Source organism: Falco cherrug, chromosome 11 (genome assembly GCF_023634085.1).
Source record: "Falco cherrug isolate bFalChe1 chromosome 11, bFalChe1.pri, whole genome shotgun sequence".
NCBI lineage: Eukaryota > Metazoa > Chordata > Aves > Falconiformes > Falconidae > Falco > Falco cherrug.
In genome coordinates, this window is record NC_073707.1 from 17,218,404 (window position 1) to 17,238,170 (window position 19,767).

The window sequence follows — 19,767 nt, forward strand, 5'->3', positions numbered from 1 at the left end:
AGAGAACAAGTAAAGTTATCAGTGCGGCTTCTAAGGTTTTGGTGGTGATGAGTCCGAGGTAACAGCTGAATCAGCAAGTGAACTCGGTGTCTGCAGGATGTGGGATTGTCATCTAAAAGAGTTCAGGCAGCTATAGCCAGACGTATGCTATGTGATGGTCAGGCTTCTACCACACCTCGCTTCCTTTCCTGTTCTCTTCTCACCCTAAATTCAGAATAGCCTCTCTCTCTCTCTGTCACATTTTAGCTTGAAATGTTTTCCACTCTCAAGGGTGTAAATAAAAGAAATATCTTACACAGTTCAGAGCAAAAACAACATAGGTTTTACCTTTTGAAGCATTGCATTGCCCTGGTGGCCATTGACATTGTGGTGGCTGATCTCTCCTTTGTATTGATATTCATAGACCTGATTAGTTATATTAATAAGTAAAGTGGATGGCCCAGATTTCAGCTTTTCACATTCATAAACAGTTCCGCTTTCAACATCTGATGCTTTTGTCGTGTATCGTATAATTAATCCCATTACAAGGCCTGGAGAACAAAAGAACAAAAACAAACAACAAAACTAAGGAGATTCAGGTACTTTTTAGTATCTGATGCTACACAATTACAGTTTTGAACAAAAATGAACTCTATTAAAGCTAGGACGCCATGTTCTCAGTATTTCCACCTTCACAGAGGTACACCTACCTCACTCAACACTTCACAGATGACCATAAAGTATGGTCATCATAATTTCATTGGAATACAGATGTTGGTTTGACATATGCTCAGTTGTACTCCTATTTTTGTGATCTGGTTGCTGGAATCATTCTAGTTTAGTTATTAACTGAGTTGCTCACTCACTGCATTTTCAACAGAGGTTTGGAGAAGGGGGCTGCCTGCATAATTAATGTGTTGTACTGAGCATATGAAAATCAGCTGTGCTTTTGGAGATTTTACACCATTCATAGGGGAAAAACTCCGACACTATCCTCAGGCACATTTTGCTTTCTGTAGAACACTATTTTTGAGACTGTATAAACATGGGAAAATAAAAGCAGGAAGAAGGAAAGGAAGATTAAGAATGGGACTAATTGATTTGATTATCTATAATTTAGGACTTTTATCTAAGACAGACATTTTGTCTTCCTTTACAGTCAACACAGAGGAAAAGGTACTTCTGCAATTGTCCTCTGGAGGATCTGTGTCTTTCTGTTGGCTCTAGTGGGAGCTTGCAAGAATACTTCAGGGGGGGTGACCAGTATTTAGCCAGATAACATTACTGAGATTATTTTCACCCTCAGAAACTTGGATTTGGTTTCAAATTTAATTTCCATGCTTCTTTTATGTCCTATGTGCTTTAAGTCCCATCTATATGATGCACAGCTTTACAGTTACTAATTATGAACACATTCATAAAATGCTAAGACTACTCAGATTAAATATTGATGGAAGACATCTACATATCTAGACAGATATACTTACGGATGAAAGATAAGAAAGAAATTAAATTGCAGGAAATAGCTGATAAGGATCTGAAAAATATGAAGTTTAAGTTTTATCCAATAATCAGATGCCATGGTGATAAAAGTGATCATAAATACCTAGGGAGATAAATAGGATGTCTTTATTATTGCTGCATTTTTCTGTAACTGAGACTCTCTGAACAGCAGATTTCTAGTTCATGTAAGGCAAGTTTGTTGCTTCCTGGACTGATGCTACAACAGAGTAACAGCTCTATTGCTTGTTTAGTATGCATATGCATTTATGCTTGTTTTTTATATATTGTTTAATATGGTTGTTTTCTTTAAATGGTAGAGGATTTTGATAAGCACTAGAGAATCCCAAGGCCACTTTCTTAAGTTATACAGCATTTGTGCGACAAATCAGATAATAAACCTAGCTGTAGTAAAAGACAGAATTCCTCAAAATTTTAGGAGAAAGCATGTATGGGAAAGGGGAAGCAAGCAATGAATGTGCTACTGTGAAATATGACTTCTACAGTGGTCAGCCCCAGATGTCTGAAATGATGTCTCAGAACCCAGGAAAACATTCACTAGTTAAAACTATCAGGGTTTTCATCTTATTTTTATTCAATTTCCTCTAGAAGAACGACATATTTCATTTTCAAATTAAATTTAAAATACATTAAAAATTCAACTTCATTTGATGCCTGGGCAAGACCTGATGTTTTCTTCTCATTCTCTGGAATAAAAAACTTTCAGTTTTTCTGTTACCATATTTATTCCTGTCACTCAGTGTTTTAAAATATAGCCTCTCTTGCACTTCTGTTACCAGACTTTATCAGCTCAGGTAACAGAAATATTTTGCAGATGTCCAGCAATGCCTGTGCAAGGACACTGGTAGAAAAAGACTCTTCAAAAACAGGAATATTTGGCAACACAGTTCACTAGAGTCAGTATCAGATCACAAGATGGGAATAGGTTTTGTGTAGTCAAGAGAAAGAAGTGTTTGGTTAGACGAATGTGCTGTTACAACCTGTTCACCTATCCCATCATCTCCTCTTTCACTTCCTATTTCTTTCCTTCTGAATTCTCTCTGCCTGCTGACCGAATTTCCCTGTATGTCCCTCATTATCTTTCCCAGACATGATTCTTCTGTGCTTGCCCAACTTCTTGTCTTGCTCTGTTTCCTGGTCTCTAATATTTACCTGCTTGTTTATAGCATCTGTCATATTAACCTGCCTTTTTCTGAATAGTTGTACTTAGGTCTTCACATTATGTCTTCCAGAATTATGTAGGACAGTAATCTTGTTTTCTAATAGCCTCGTTTCTGTTATACTGGCAACACTGAGCATCATGCTCATTTGTACAAGTAACAGTCTTGCTGCATACAGAAGACAAGACTTTAAGGAAACAGCACTATTTTTAACTGAGAGCTCAAAAATCATGAATAAAGAGCGAAAACCATATAGTTTAAATCTGACTATTCAGAGTTCTTCTTCCGATTTATTTTTTAGCTTTTGAAGTTTGACTGTTTACATGGCTTGTGCACTTAATAACTTTCAGAATGGCAACATGGAACTGCTCAAGGGAGACCAGTGGAAAGCAGTTGACATTGCCTTTACCGTCTCTGTTGTACAGCCAGGTGGATACTGTGTCCTACAATACCGAGATTCCTAGTATGTGTGTTATATTGGCTAATTTAGCATATACTTTGAACTAAACTCTGTTTGATTGTTTTACAAATCAAAATGAATGTTCTCAATTACAGTAATGCAATTGCACTGAACGATTCAAAAGAAAATTATTTCAACCTGTAGTGTCAAATTTAGACTAGAAGTAGAGGACTGTTCTTATTCTGTATTCTGAGAAGATACGTTATCCTCAGCTGTAGTCTCAAACTGCCTCTGTAGGAATTTTCTGGAGTAGAAACAAATGCAAATATTGTAGATCCTGGTCCTGCAAGACAGCCTTTGAGTATAAATTAATCCATTTGCAGAAAAGGAATATTTAAAAAATGTGATCACAGTAGCTGTAGAGAAATAAAGATCAATGGTGACTGAGATTTATGACTGGAATTCAAGTTTGCCTTTTGAGTTTTCTTCTACTAGCTTTAGATCTTATCCTCTGATGGAGTTCCAATCTGAGTAATGTACAGAGCCACACAAATAATGAAATTATATTAAAAGAACAAGGAAATTGTGAGGGTATCCAACAGCATACACATATTGGAGAAATTCCATTATATTCCAATATAAAAATATAATATAACGTTAATTACATATATTGTATAATATTTTATATATATATATATATATATATATATATAATATATATTCCAATACAATTCTAATTGGGTATCAATGGGGCTTGGAGGTCCTTGTAGCTCTTAAGGAAATTCTGTATTGTGTTAAATTTTAACAAAATGTGGACTGGATACATAATGATGGGTTGATTCATAATATTCTCAAATCTCTATGGAAGGTTCAAAGACAATTGCTACTGCTGCATTGTATTGCAAGAGTCAATATAGGTGATGGGATCTTACCCTTCCTTCAGTAATAATAAATGTGCCAAAGACCCTATATAAACCCCCCAGTGAATTAAAAATCTGGGAAGAGTGTATTTAATATTTTAGTAGGTGTATCATTTATGGAATGTGCTTTCTGCTTTAAATCATTATATAACATTTCTTTCATGACAGAATTTGGGAATGTAGATCATATTCTAATGGAAATAATTAATTTTTAAATAGGTGCATAATGTACTCTCCTTTCTACTATTTTCCCTTCCAAACTGAAATCGTGCTTTTGTAATGTATCTTCTGAAACATTCTTCATAGTTCATTTAAATATTCTTTATCAGCCTACTATAAAATGTCAGCTTCTGCCCTGATCATGGTTTTCCTACTTTTTCCCCTGAATCCTGACAATCTTTCATCACTGCGGATGTTGTAGTCAGGAGGCCAATGAAGTGCTCTGTTTCACTGAGGGCTAGAGACGCCGGTTTCTGGGACTTGCTACATCCATTGCTGCCTTTGAGAATTAGGGATAGCCAGAACACACAATCAGAAGGGAACTACAGTTGTTTCACGCAAGAGACATAATGGATTTAGGAGGTGTAAAAATCATATTGCCTAATCATTAGACACCTCCACCAAAGCTGAACCGAGAACTCTGACGGTGCCTCACTTCCAAACAGCGCTGCATGGGATGCTCAGAGGAGGCTGTGGGAGGGCTCCTGTGAGACGGCTTTCCCACTGCTGAGGGGAGCTGAACCACTGGAAGGAAGGAGAGCAAAAAGGACTGGTGGACCTTCCAGTTCCCTCAAATTTTCAGTAAGCTTCTCCAACCACTACAACACAGAGCCATTTCTTGTGGGTGCTACAGTGATCATGTTCTGTCTTTCATTCCTTTTGCATTTTCCCTCCAGTGTGACCATCCAACCCCACAGAGCACCACTCTGAAGGCAGGCACATCTTCAAGCAGCCTTACCTCCGCCCCAATGGGTACCACACGTTCCCTAGGGGTAAGAACTATTCAAGCTGAGATCAATTTCAACTGAAGTTACTAATTAACCCAGCAGATAAAAGGCACAGATTACCCTGGTGAGTTGTTGCTGGGAGGTTTTTTTGTTTAGGTTTTTTTTTTCCTAAAGTTTAATTCTGGCTGCCTACCTGCAGGAGTGCTTTAGCCTGTTAATCAGAGGTAACTGGTAGCATCTCTGTGTAGCCCTGATACCTAAATCCTGAGGAGGGTGAGAAATTTGGGTACTTACACTCAGTTTTTCATTGTGCTAGCTCTTGGCTATTCCCCCCCAGCTTATGTATTATGTGGGGAATTTGCCATCTAAGGTTTTATGACCGAGGTATTTAAAGATACTAGGCCCTGTAGGAGCTGGCTAATAGGCACTTAAGTCTTTTATTGTCTAGTTGTCCATTGCTGAGTACTAAGAGGCCAGCTTCTGGGGTCTGGTGCTAAAAGAGAGGCCACCTACTCCTATCTGAGAAAAGTGCTGTTCAGTTTTCATCACTGCTTGTGTAAATAATCTACCACACTGATTTTGACTATGCTGTTGTATAGAAAACTGTGCTGATAATGCATATAAAAATGCTCTTCCATTTCTGGGTGGCACGAAGTTACTTTTTCATATCCACCTGCCTCCCTGATATACAGAGATCAGGAATTAAGTTGAGTTTACTATTTGGGGTCTGTTTGTCAAACCAAGCTACAGTGTGTAGAGAAACTTTTCCTCTGAGATACTGGAAAGCAAAGGAAGGAAGGAATAAACAGGTAAGTCTGTATTCTTCATTGTTTGTGAGTGATTTTTTCAGTTTGGTGTCAAAACAAAACATTTGGAGTGCTTAAATAATTTCAAGCTAAGTACCTTGAAATGAGTGTATATACGTACACATAACTATTTTTTTTGTGTGTGTGAAATAATGTTGAATTCCTGTTATGCTAAATGCCTTGGGTTTTATCTTTGCAACTGCAGAAAATTTTTTAATTTAACTATAGGTATATTTGGTGTTGAACCATTGCTTTAATTTAAAAAAAAATACATCTCAGTTTTTGAAGTTTCTAAATGGATGGTTTTCCAGCATGGGCTTTATTTGGCTGGAACTGTTCAGCCTAAAAGTGCATTTTCTTGCAAAGCTTAGGCAAAAAAACCCAAACCAAACCCACAACCCCAAAAAACAAAAAACAAAACCAACCAAAACAAATGACCAAAAAACCCCACCAAAATATCCCTTTCATTTGTTCTATACTTTAAATAGAACTTTGTATCAGGTTGTTCCTAGTGCTTAGTTTGTGGCTGATCAGCACTTTGCAGTAACTGCAAAACTTCTTCCTGTTTTTGTATTTCTGTGTTGTGGTTTTTTTCCCTGGTCTTCCTCTTATTTCACTTTATCCTTTCCAGCACTATACCCCTAATGGCATGCTGTCTTTGATAAGGAATACAGACCCATCTATCATACCATGGCTGCAGTCTGCAAATAAGTGGCCTTGTTCTTCTATCACTCTAACAAATAGCTTGATGAGCTGGAGTAAAGCAAACTGTAGGGCAGAGACATCTGGTTTGTACAAAATGGGTACAAACCAGAATTGTTCTGATAATGAAGGCAAAAAATAAGAGGGCAGGATTTAGCTCACAGTCAGTGCCTGGTGCCATGAAGATTTTCTCCTGAAGTTGCTGCGTGTTGATCTGACACTTCTATCGTGACCTCTGAAATTCCACTTTCTTTTCATTATTGCTATTCCACAATGCTAAAGATACCTAAACCCATATCCAAAATTTCTAAGGATTGAAAGGGCATAATCAGCTTCTTAGGTCCTATGAATAAACTTTTTTTCTGTGTTTGAAGGTTGCCATAAATAATGCAAGACTAAATAGACAGTTTGTTTCCAATCATGAGGAATGTTTCCTTTGTTCATGAACATTTTTAATAATTCAAAATCTCTGTCCTGCTGGAGCACTCGTCTCTTAACTGATCAAAATAATATCATGACCTGCTTACCCCTATGATGTGCAGATAATGTTGTAGGCCAGCAGCAAAACAGAACCAAAAACCAGATAAAACTAATTAAATACTGGTTTGTTTGTGCAATGTTGTATTTCCCCAGATTTAATTTCTATTTTGATAGGCTTTTGTCTAAATCTTCAGCAAATGTTGTCAGTTGCACATGGGAAATGGCACAATTGCATAAAGAAAGCTACTATAGAAGAGTCACCCATGTAATCCATGTAATTAGAAAAACATTGCCATAATTTAAAAGTTGATCATAATTAATATATTGCCGTTTCATTGCTAATAGAAATGCAATAAGCAAACGTATTCTCCATGATGCTGTGTAGCTTGTACCCTGTAAAACAAACAAAAATCAGTGAAAGCCATTGCATTTAACTAAGTATCGTGTGATGTGTATTTCAGTCTCAACTGACTCAGTTGAAGTGTGTTTTCTATGTGCAACAGATTTCAGGATTGGAAAAAGGGCATGTTACCAAATAAATACTATTTCACAACTTTAAAATACATGCGAGGCTGGTGAGAATTAAGAGATCCCACAGACCCAGGTGTTAAGGGTTCAGTGACTGGCTTAATACAAGTGTTTCTTGTTTACCTGCTTTCCTTCTAAGTATCAAGTCACTTGTGAAGATAGTAAGTGAGCCAAGATGATGAAATAGCCTGTGTTCTTGAAATTTCATACAGTTACTTTAATAAAATAGTCTGAAAGGGACACAAGGAACACTGTGATCTTCAGCTGCAGTCCTGTGAAACTGAGATAATTTTAAAATAGTTGATATGGAAAGAGCAAATGAAGACTTTTATCTCAAAATGTAGGAGTCGGTTGCCTTTTCTGTTGCAGACTTGCAGCTGAACCTCCATAGAGATTTTTGCATGCAGGGTGCCATGATAAACAAATATTCTTCAGAATATGCAATCTTAACATAACCGGTTTGGGGTATTACACTGCTAGGACATGCGATGTGCACAGAATGAATATGAATCAAAACAGGCTGGCCTTTAGCTGGCTGCTGACAGCTGTTTATTTGTATCTTCCATTTTGATAGCGTTACCCTCCTATGTGTGTTTTATGGTAACAAAGTGGCAGTTGCATACTTCTCTCAAAGTGAAACAACAGTAAGAGAGAATGACAGAGAAATCATTGTACGTGTAAGTGTATACCACTACACCACATACACATACAGTGTATGTACCACTACACTAGTGAGCACTTCTTATAGCGGACAATGCAGAAAGTTGTACATGAAAGTGATACACGATATTGCAAAACTTCATAAAAGAAGATTAGAGCTACACAGGCAAACTGAAATTACAGTATGATGACAGCATTCAGGGAAGACTTGAGAAGCATTCTTCAAAGTGTGTTCCTCAAGGGCACAAAAGAAAAATCTCAAGATCTTTTAAACTAGACAACATGGCTGTATCCACAAGGTTCCTTAGTCTAACACCTTTGAATTTTAAACAAAACAAGCATGGGGAAAAAAGCAAATGAAATAGTCTCTTTCACTGAGGACACATCATTCTTTTGAAAACTGTAAATTTCTTAACTCCTAACATCTCATACAGTGGCTGTCTGCCCACAGAGGAGCATAACATGCACATCGTGAGGATAACCAGCCCAAGACAGTTGCTCCTTTAACCAGTCAGCCTCTAGCTACTTCACGAGAGATACTGTTAATGTTATTTTACCTGCACAGTTATGGAGCTGATGACGTTTTGTTCAGCACATTTTCTGAGCTTTGTCAGCACTTGATCGCAAGTGCCTGATCATAAATATGTGACTAGTCCCATGTTAAGATGGCACTGGAATTTATACTCACCATAAAGCATAGCTCCTCCAGTTTCATGCAGAAAGCGGAATCGATGGTTTTTGAACAACCAAATAGTTAATATTGTAAGGATGAGAAGAAAGTTAAAGACTAGCAGCTCCACAGCTCCCTGATGATAAAACTGATCTTCATCTTTCACTGATATATATTTCATCAACTTCTCCATTTCATTCCCTTTATGGAAAATGTGTGCAAAATAAAAGAAGGAAAAAAAAATAATCACAGGAAGGAAAGTATTATCTATCACCTTTGGTACAAAGAGCCCAGATACTACAGAAATTCACAGCAAGCACATCTGTTTCATTTGCAGGCTCCTAGCGAAGTGCCCCAGCTCCAGCTCAGCTGGGTTCCCGTTACAGCTTCCTGCTTCCCTCTTAAAGCTGCCCCGTCGCATTTCTAACGTGGCGGTTGCCTTGCTGGACCAGGCTCGCTCCAGCTGCAGATGCACAGATCACATCCAAGGCTCAGGCTCTGCTGACCTCCAAAATTCTGTTGTAAATGGGTCTGTGTTCGTAACGTTTGTTCCTGTAGTTTACAGCATAAGCTAAATCCTAAAAAAATTATTTTTCGTCTTGATAGTTTAGATGGAAAAAAAATACATGAAAAGAATGGCATGTCAATCTTTGTGACATTTGGGGAGTTTAGAAACCTTTTCCTCTTTCTCATTTTTAAATGTAAGCAACACAGAATAAAGGTGGCACTTTGGTGCAAAGATGGAAGAATAAAACAAAACAATTAATAAGGACTTCAAGATTCAGGCCTTGAACTTGTATTGATTCTGCAGGAAGACTGAGAGATGTCTGTAAAAGCAAAGGTCCAGTTACCTAGAATTAAAAGCACTTAAAAATTCCTATCAGAGTAAAATGCAGTGGAATTTAATTTCCATAATTTCTGCTGTTTTTCTGTTTTCATTTCCATTACTCATTTAAGCCAGGAAAAAGGTAGAAATTGTCTTACTATTTAAAGCTAATACTCATGGAGACTTTTCTGTCTGAGCTCAAGACTACAATACGTGTTTTGTACTAGAGAATTACAAATAAACTCTCATCTTCATCAGGAAAAAAAAGCTTCTCACTAAAACCCAACAATCTTTTCATTATTTTTGGTCAAAATATCATACATTTTATTTTATTTTGGGCCAGACTAATTTGTACAGAATCCATTCCAAATCGAGTATTTGTCAAAGGTGAATAACCTAGAAACACCTAGATAACCACTCAGTAATTTCAGGGCTGTAGCTCAGGAGTGTTCCTGAGGAGGCACTGCTGCTTCCATCTAGTGTTTAAAAACAATTTTTGCTTGGTAAACAATCAATTCTTTCCTCTTTGTAAACTAATTTAATTACATTTTACAGGGGTTTATTTTTTTATTTCACTTTGTATAAAAACCAATTTCCTTCTAGTTCTTTTTAGTCAATACTTTTTCTTTGCTTACCCGATTTTTTTTTTTTTTTCATTCTCTATCACTGGCTATACTGTCTCACTACCTTCTCTCCTTTGTGTTTCCATGATTTTCTCTTTCTTTTTGTAATTTTACCTGATAGTTTGCGAACGTAGTCAGGATTATTTAAGTCAAAACTGTATTTCTGAACTGATTATCAGTGGAGTCTCTATGAGATGAAAAGTTGGCAAAAACCAGCTGACACTTCCAAAATTAACAAACCATGCAACTCAATTTCAAGTAAGGATAAAACTTTGAAGATAACCTGTACTTTATTTGAGAATTATTCACTATGTTTTGAATGACAAAATAATGTATAAGGGAATTAGGTGTAGTAATTTCGTTATACAGCTGACGCAACTCTTTAAAATGTTAGTCATATAGCCAAGGCTTATAACCTTTATAAAGGATATAAAATAAAAATGAAGACTTGATTTGGATATCATAGTCACAGTTTAGAAATGACAGTGACCTTAACATTGTGAGACTGATCATCCATCTCCAGTGTGGAAGTATCAAAAGCAAACCAAAAATAATTTGAAAATAACCACATTTAGTAACTATCACAATGAAAACCAAATACTTATTTATTATGAAAGCCAGAGCTTTTTGCTACTCTTATAAATTAGGTAATTTGCAGGCACTTATAATAAAATCAATGGAAAAAAAGCACAAAACAGTGAAAGGAGGTCATATGATACTGAGAATCTTGGTGATTAGACTATTCACCTCAGATTTGGGAGACCAGGTTCAATTCCTTTTTCTGTCTGAATTTATGTGAACCCATATTTCTCACCAGACAATAAGGAGTTCCTCAGTCTTACTGCTAAAGCAGCTGCTACATGAAATATTTGAGTGTTAATTCCCCAAAGCTGTATTTCCCTTTTTTGCAAAATAGGGTTATAATTCTGCCCTATCTCACAAGATAATCTGATGCACATTTATGAAACAATCACATGCTATTGCAATTTGCACCATGCCAGAGTTTAAATGGAAACAAATTCTTTTAGATTTAGCATCAGATTTGGATAATAAATAATATTTTGATGTATTAACCCATAACAGGAGGTGGAAATGATGGAAAATTCTGAGTTTTGTTCTCTGTATCCAATCATTTTCATATTGGTTCTATCAGTTATGTTAAGAAAACACCAGTATGTGATAATAGGATCATAGGAATAAAAGGTATTTTGCTTAGGAGCAAAGGGGAAAGAATTTAGATTGCATAAACAATTTGAGTTCTTTATTTCCCAGTCTTTTGCACTCTTTCTTTTAATATGAACTATTATAGTGTATTGAGTATCCTGAGAAAAATATTAAGAAGAATATACTAACTATCACATACAGTACAAATTTCCGGAAAGGTAATATATTAGTGGGCAAAGAGTAGTACAGTTTCCCTGGCCTTGATTCCCCAGTAAAGAATTTGACATAGATCTTTTAAGTGTGGAGTTCTTTTCATGGTTTTTTTTTGTTTGTTTGTTATTTTTTAAAAAAAGTATTATTATTATTATTGTTGTTTGCTTGTTTACATGGAAAAGTATAATTCATGGGGAAAATACCAAACCCCTAACTTATGTGGTCATTTGATAACCAAAGACTGGACTATTTTCTGGCGGAGTTTTCTAAGAAATGGTCACACTGTGAAAATACATAAATTGTGTAGTGGTTGCGTCATGCTTTTGTGTGTGAAACTGTTCTAGAAAGAACTAGGTCGTCGTCAGAGAGAATGGTATGTTTTGCATTTGGTTGTGGTTTTTTAGTTAGTTGAGTTTTGGGGTTTTGTGTTTTTTGGTTTGGTTTTTGTTTTTTTTTTTAAGAAGTGCTGAAGGCATTTTCAGACTTCTTTTACGTAAGAACTGTGTCAGTCAAAAAACATCATTGTCCTCAGGAATGAGAATTTGGACATTAGTAATCCTTCAGGCATCACAAAACCTTGCCCTTGTTGGGAAAATGCTGCGGGGTTAATGTTTCTTTGACTGGTTGTATTTGTTCTTTTTGAACTAAAAATCATGTTTGTCCCAAGATTTACTTTTTTGGTAGGCTATAAGTTTCACAACTTAAGGGCTTCAAAAAAGACTACCTGAAAAGTAAGACCAAGTGTCCCAGCACTACAAACTTTCCAGTACGCGCTTAACTTAAGTCAGTTAAGTCACTGATTTGGTCATCACTTGCTGAATAGGCTTTGGACTTAATACATTAATCTAGACTCGTACCAAACTTGTGCTACTGATAGTTAAAAGGGTGTGTTTCATTAATGTTCGCATAATAAAAAGATGCTTATACTGCAAGAGATTCTTGCTGTAACGGATGATGGATAAATTATGCATTTCCTCACTTTAACTACTTCCATGTTCTGGGTTTCATAAAACTTAATTATTTTAGTAGAAAAAACCCACACCTGTACAGAAAATCAGTAAATATTTCAATGCAGCCTTTGAGGATATATAACTATAGTTTTGGACCCTGGGACCAAACCTCTATTTTCTTTAAACTATTAGAATACCTGTGACAGCCACAAAAAGGTTGGGAGCAATGATGTGAATCAGATTTTTACTTCTTGCAGGTAATGTCTTTAAACATTACGCTAAACGGTTCTGTTCCTACATACACTCTGGAGTTTGCCAATTGATTATTTTATTTTTTTAAATGCTTTCTTTCATGCACAGAAGCACAGTACTAGACACTGGGAAAATGGTTTAAACAGTTTTCTGTGAGCTCAATTAAAGTTTTAGGCTTGCAGGTGTTGGGTTTGGGACTTAATTTCTGCCAAAGACTCAGCACAGCTCCTTTTATCATTTTGGGAGATATGGTTCTAAATAGCATTCATCATGTTACAGGATTGGGCTTTTAGGTATTTCTTTCCTCTCAGAGATGCAAGAGAATTTAAAATCAGCTTTCCAGACACAGCAACCCATCATAGTTACTGCTTATGAGAAATCCAGAAATTACATCCAAAACTGTTGGTTTTCTTTGTATTCTCAAACACTGTATGAATTCTTTACAGAGCCGCGTATACTTGTCTAATCTTATAATTGTATCCTTGTCTGCCACTGGCACAAATAGAATTTTTAATTTGCACGTCCATTATGCCAAAGAATTGCTTTCTTTTTGTTTAAAGATAAATCATGATTATTTGAAAGTAATCTTCCAAAAAAAAAAAGATACAATCGACTTTAACTCCATGGGGTTTTTTTTTGTTGTTGTTTTTTTTCCCCTTTTAACAGTCTATTTTTCCAAATAGCTTTTTTTTTGTCAATGTTTTTCATCTTCCATTCCATCTGGTGCATAGAGCATTCTCTGTGAATTTCAACCAACATGTAAGTTTCCTGATTCCTGGGCAAAGGTATTTCTCCAAATTAGGAGGGTGGTGAGGCACTGGCACAGGCAGCCCAGAGCAGCTGTGGGTGCCCCAGCCCTGGCAGTGCCCAAGGCCAGGCTGGATGGGGCTTGGAGCAGCCTGGTCCAGTGGAAGGTGTCCCTGCCCATGGCAGGGGGTGGGAGCTAGGTGATACTTCAGGTTCCTTCCAATCCAAACCATTCTATGATTAAGGTGTTTTTTTCTTTCTAAATTAAATTCAGAAATGTGGATTCATTTGATCTTGATGAAAGATTTATCATAGATATTTATTTTCCAGGCACTGTGTCTTAATGATTTTAACCAAATTCTGTTCCCCTCCAACCAAAACAGTTCAGAATTCTTGGTGTATATTTGCACTGTGCTGTTCTAAAGAAATTAGTGCAAATTTGCATCAGTGGACCTCTTTTCCACATGCTGTTAGTCTTATATTTTTGGGAAAGAAGATAAAATATGCTCATGAGTGAACTATTGCCACTACTAATGTTTGTGAAGCTTCTAAAGAATTGGTTATTTAAAATGGCCATGCCGAAGTAGTGTAAACTTACTCGTAGGCAGATCGTGGAAGAAATTGTTGTGCAGTGTTAGCAAGTAGAAAGCTGATGTCGTAGGCTTTTTCTAGGGACTAATATAGACTGAAACATGCAAATACTTTTCATCAGGTGATTTGTGCTAATCATCTGGGCTTGAAGAGAATAATATTTTTTTTTAAAATACAGATAAAACTCTGTGTATATAACTGAAAAACGTCATGTCTCACCACATAGTTCTTTCCTATTTGAAAATATGTTTGACAAGTGACCATTTCTCTTTCTAATCTTTCTAATTTAATGTCGTCATTCATTCACTGTGAAGAAGTGCTACAAAACAAGAGGTAGCGTGTTTTTTGCATGCTTTTTTTCTTTCTACAAAACACAGGATACTTGTTTTTAGCTATCTGCCGCAATTTATCTGCATCTTTAAAATACCATTGACTTATCTTGGTTCCTTACAGATAGTACAATGCTTTCTCATTTTAGGATTACAAATAGCAATGTTTACATAATTTACAAGGCTTGTAAGGAATTCATTAATATTTGTAAGTGGTCTGAGGTCATTGAGTGAAAATTGCTATCTGAGAAAAAGGTAATCTTAGTATCAGCTTTTGGAATACACTTAGTTATTCAAGTGTCCTTTACAAAGAGCAACTGGTGCTTATTTCTTATTCCTCTGTATCAGATAAGGCATTTGAAAAATATCGTAATCACTGAGAACATAGAGAAGTAAAATTTTCATATCTGAGTTTTAAGTTACTAATATTTTCTAAGTGGGCCAGATGTTCAGTTGCAGCAATCCATGTGAGAGTTCACACCGATTATTGTGATTTATATGTGATAATAATATTCACATATTATTGGTATACACTATCTGAAATATGTAAAAAAAATATGAAGATATGATGATTAAGGCAAGCTAACTATCTGATGCAATGTGCTTGCAAGTTGGTATTTTATGCATATGTTACTGGGGGAAACATATTGGAACTAACTGGTACAGGATCTTAAGAACACTTTTTGCTTTTAATAATCTGCTGACGTTTTGGCATCTATAGGCTACTCAGAAGGATGCCCCAAATGCTCAAGGTCATATATGAAGAATAACTAATGTGAAACCTGTATATAATAAAAAGCCTCTATTAAAGGTTTCAATCCAGTTAGTATTGTTCTCTTTATGCCATAATTTTTTTTAGAAATATAGGTACCCAGAACAAGATACCTCTTGTGCTAAGGTAAACAAAAATGCCTCTCCGGTGTTTCTTGAGGAATGTTTTGCTAAGTACAGTTCTGGAAAAAAAGATGAGTCTGTATAGATGAAAAGCAACTCCACCAAAAAAGTAGAGCTATCTATGAAAAATACAGAGAAACACAGTATGGCCTCAGAAAACTTTATCAGTGTTTGAAGTAAGACTCACTTGAAAAATTGTTGGTAATGTAACCAGATGATCTGTGTGATTCTTTCTGTGCTCAGGTCTTTCCACATTCTTATACGTAACCTCATTTTCAGTGGTATTCAGGCTCTTCATCGGTTTCCCACCCTAACTGAAATAACTTCTCTCCAAGTTTCAGTTTGCAGGTCAGATAGAACAGCAATGTTTTGCGGCAGCTGCGTTGTATTTGCGATATTGATAACAGATGATAAATTAAGAGGGAAGGGATCTGGATAAAATAAAAAGTTACATTTTGGCTTTCAGAACAGGCTGCCAGGTGAATGAATAAAGTTTTCACAGAGAAGATATTTTGACCATTATTTAACAGGCCAAAGACAGAGCCAAAAAAAAGTTAAGTTTCTGTTGGAAGGTAGTATGTCAAGTAATTCTCATAATACTGTGCTCTTACTACAAATATTTGCTTCATCTCCCTTGGCATGCCATTTTTATGAAAAAGAGGTAGTAGTCTTGCTTATTTTCTATGTTCACTTTATTAACCGTACTTCATGAATCGCACAGAACAATAATCCCTTCCTCCCTTAGCTTGGCAGATGTAGAAGTCTGCTCTTACAGAAACTATCAAGATTGAACAGAAAGGAGTCTTGTAAATCAGTAGAGAGATTCTCATCTTGGAAAATACAAAGTCAGAAAAGGAGCACCATGTAAAAATTGTAATTAATTCTAGTAATTATAGTTAGTCGGAATTCCAAGCAAAGAGACAATGCTTCAGCAATACTGGCAATTATGCAAGCATAGGAAAAATACAGCCAAAACTAAAAACAAACATGGAAAACAAGTGCATCTGTATATGTAAATAAAAAACCAACTCTGAAACCGGGAAATCAAATGTGTTGCCAATGCACAGACAACAAATATTCTGTCACAGCTTGCTTGCCTAAAATCCCCAGACAGACTGGAACAGGATTAGTGGGATCACAACTGGTTATCCTTCTCTAATCCATTCCAGCCAAGAAGATCTGCCTTGCTAGCTCCTGTTCTGATACACAGCTGCCTATGAAACACTGTGCTCTAAGGCCACTTAAGGCCACTAAGCCCACGCTGGTGGGCCAAGTGTCAGTTTATAACTGCCAGGCCTCAACGTATTTGAAATCTGTTCTTCTGCTTAGAAGAGCCTTCCTATTAAATAAGTTTATTTTCTGGTTGCTGTTGATTTGTCTTCTCTTTTTTTTTCCTTTTTTTTTTTTTTTTTCCTGAGGTCAGACTATGCTTTTACTATTGCTTATTTGGTATTGCTGGTGTTCTGACAGAGCCTCTAGTGACAGAAATAAGTCTACATAATCTATACATTGAATATGTTACAGCTATTGCTCTTGCTGAGAAATAGTTTTAAAAAGCAAAGACTTCCCCCCACCCCCCCCCTCCTTAGTTCAGACCCTGTTTTACTGTCTAATCAAAATACAATACTAATTATAAGTATACATTGAGTTGAGTGGAATTAGACTTTTAATCTCTCAAGAGAGTTGTGATATTTCTGCTCACGCGCCGCTGTCTCCAGGTGTTGGATCAACACAGCAAAGCCTTTTCTCCCTTTTGGGCACCAGTGAACTCAATGCACCTTGCAATGTAATGACCAGCTCAACACTGCAATCATCGTGCTGGAACCAGCCTTTACAGAACAACTTCAGTTAAGAGCACTGAAATGCCCATGTGCATTTTTCTCTCTGAGAAGAGAGAAATGCCAACACTTCTGGAGAAATTAAAGCTCTGAAAGAGTGAGCAGTTTGCTCCTATGAGTTATCAAAGTACGGTTGACCTGCTCTGTTTTAGACAGTTTTAGCTGATGGGTTCAGAACAAAGATGAATTCTTATGAAATTATGAGAAACTGATACTACCTATTTATCTAGTTTAAATTAATCCACGTTGTTAAATGTCAGGGTCACAAAGGCGAGATTTCTAGGTTTACTTCTGTGGGTTTAATGTTCAGTTTCAGCTTGAATTGCTGCCCTCCAGTATTTTTTTTTTAACTTCAAAGATGCCAATTGTAAAGGTAAATTTTAAATTATAGTTTCCTGGTGGGAGACTACTATGGGGAGCTAAAAAAGGGAAAGGGGTTCACTATGAGCTGTAGTGTTCATCCACTGAAATCTCAGCACACATAAAGGTTGATTTGCTGCTTATCTCCGGCAGCCCAGTTTTGGAAGGACTGTAGCACACTGGCTCATGTTCACCTTGTGGAACCATGGACTTGCGCATATCCACTGGTTTAAGGTCAGTTGCCTATGAAGCAGGTAATGCAGCAGTCCCACAGGCTCTGCTGCAGGCTGGGAGGTGTGAAGGCAAATCTTACCAGTAAAAAATGAGGCAAAAACGTCTTTGAATACCTTTATCTTTGCTTTGTCCTTTGTCACTAGTTTCTCTGCCCCACTGAGCCATGGGTCTACATTTTCAGTAGCTACTTTTGCTGTCAGTATACTCACAGAAGCGCTTTTTTTCTTATGTCCCTAGCAAGTTTCAACTCCGACTGTTTTAAAAATTTCTCTGTGTGCTCAGGCAATGTCTCTGTATTCCTCCTGGGCTGCCTGTTCCTGCTTCCACCTTCTTTGTGCACCTTTTTCCCATTTCAGCTCAGCCGGATATTATTTCATTATCCACACTGGCCTTCTGCCATGCTTGCTTGACTTTCTGCATGTTGGGAGGCTCTTATGCTTTGAGGATGCTATCTTTGAAGATCAGTCAGCTTTCCTGGGCTGTTGACAGTAATAATGCCTCACCCTTCCATATGAACAGTGATCTCACACCACTGATTCAAGTGTCTTGGGTATACAGGAATACAGAAATACAGCTGAATTCATGATTGCCATACCATAGCAGCAAACACAAAACCCCTAAAAGCTGCCTGACAAAGTCTATTGCTACAGTGCTTCTTGGTATTCTCAGGTACGTTGTTCAACAGTATGTCATTTGGTGACTTCTGTTTCAGATAAAAATTATATTACATTGTACTGTGTTGTAACAAAATGCTGCTAAGGGAAAAATTTCAACTGACTTGATGTGGACTATTCTTTTTGATGCATCAAATCTGAAAGTACATTCCACTAGAGGGAGGTCTTTACACATGAAATGAAAATCTGACTTTTGCCAGCACTGGATCTTGTATCAATTCTTCAAGTTAGACAAGAGTTTACGTAAGAAACCTATTGTAATGCATCGGTATTCTGCACAGAACCCCGTTTGGAATATATAATTAGTTTTGTGACTTCGTTTTCAGAGGAAGCATGCTGGGTCAACCGAATTATTTTTAGCCTGTGAACATGAATATTTTGGCTAACTCCTCATTAAATTAAACATCTCACCCAAATTTGTATCTCCCTGAGGTCAGTAGGAATCTGAATAGGCCAAAATTATTATTCATGGGTTCTGCCAATATCACTAAACTACTTTTTGATGAGGGCTTATGTTTATATATGCTGGCCTTACTTATGTGACAATAAACCTGCTATCTTCATACCTGTGAGCCTAAAGCCATATTTTACTGAAATGGCCTATAATGAGTGATACTGTTTTCATCTCCATCAGTACCCAAAGAGCAGCTGTTCCATATTTCATTTGAACACTGTTTAAAAACTTGTCAATAAGAAACATCAGGAACAGTTAACCATCATTTCTACATAATTGCACTGTGGTATCAGCAGCAGCATCAAGAACACAGGTTGTGTCCTTCCTCTGTACTGAAGAGAAATAGGGTGGTGTTTGTAAAGAAATGTGTAGGCACAAGAAGTGCAGGTAGGTGCTTTTGAAAATGCTGGTGGACTTAAACTCCTATTGCAGACAAGGTTTAGCCCTGCTTCTCTCATGTAGTAACTAATCTTTAGAAGAATTAAGTCCAAACATAACTAATTTAGACCTGGGAATGTCTGCCTGGAGTGCCGTATTGCTTCCCCTGCCGAAGGGAAAGCCTGAACAGCTCCCTCTCTCCAGCCTGGCCCTTGGCCTCTGCTCTTTCTTCCTTTGCCATTGTCAGCGTAGGTTCGGGACAATTCTCCCTCTTCACTATAAGCCATGTTTACCCTTATGTTGCTTTTTGTTCCAACCTTCTTGTTCACAGACCTCTCTTCTTCCAGCTGACAGTTTTCAAACATTTTTCTCTTGTTCTCTGGAAACTCTAGTTGCTATAGAGACACCTGATGATTACAGAGATAGTGACTACCTTTGTTAGAACCTCGGTTGCTATAGCAATGACT

At 36.9% G+C, this 19,767-nt stretch overlaps 1 protein-coding gene across 5 annotated transcripts in view; it reads right to left on the reverse strand.

Moving 5' to 3' along the window:
* SLC9A9 (solute carrier family 9 member A9) overlaps positions 1-9,180 on the reverse strand; it is a 213,233-nt gene extending 204,053 nt beyond the window's left edge. The window contains exons 1-3 of one of the 5 annotated variants that reach the window (XM_055724067.1): positions 8,792-8,894; positions 1,467-1,585; positions 328-530 (exon numbers count right to left, since the gene is read on the reverse strand). In XM_055724067.1, the coding sequence (XP_055580042.1) occupies positions 328-522 (195 nt within the window). In that variant the 5' untranslated portion in view covers positions 523-530; positions 1,467-1,585; positions 8,792-8,894. Of the gene's footprint in view, positions 1-327; positions 531-1,466; positions 1,586-8,791 lie in introns of all 5 variants that reach the window. The other 4 variants (XM_027811790.2, XM_005443656.4, XM_055724065.1 and 1 more) reach the window with 4 other exon arrangements.
* Positions 9,181-19,767: the final 10,587 nt, after the last annotated feature.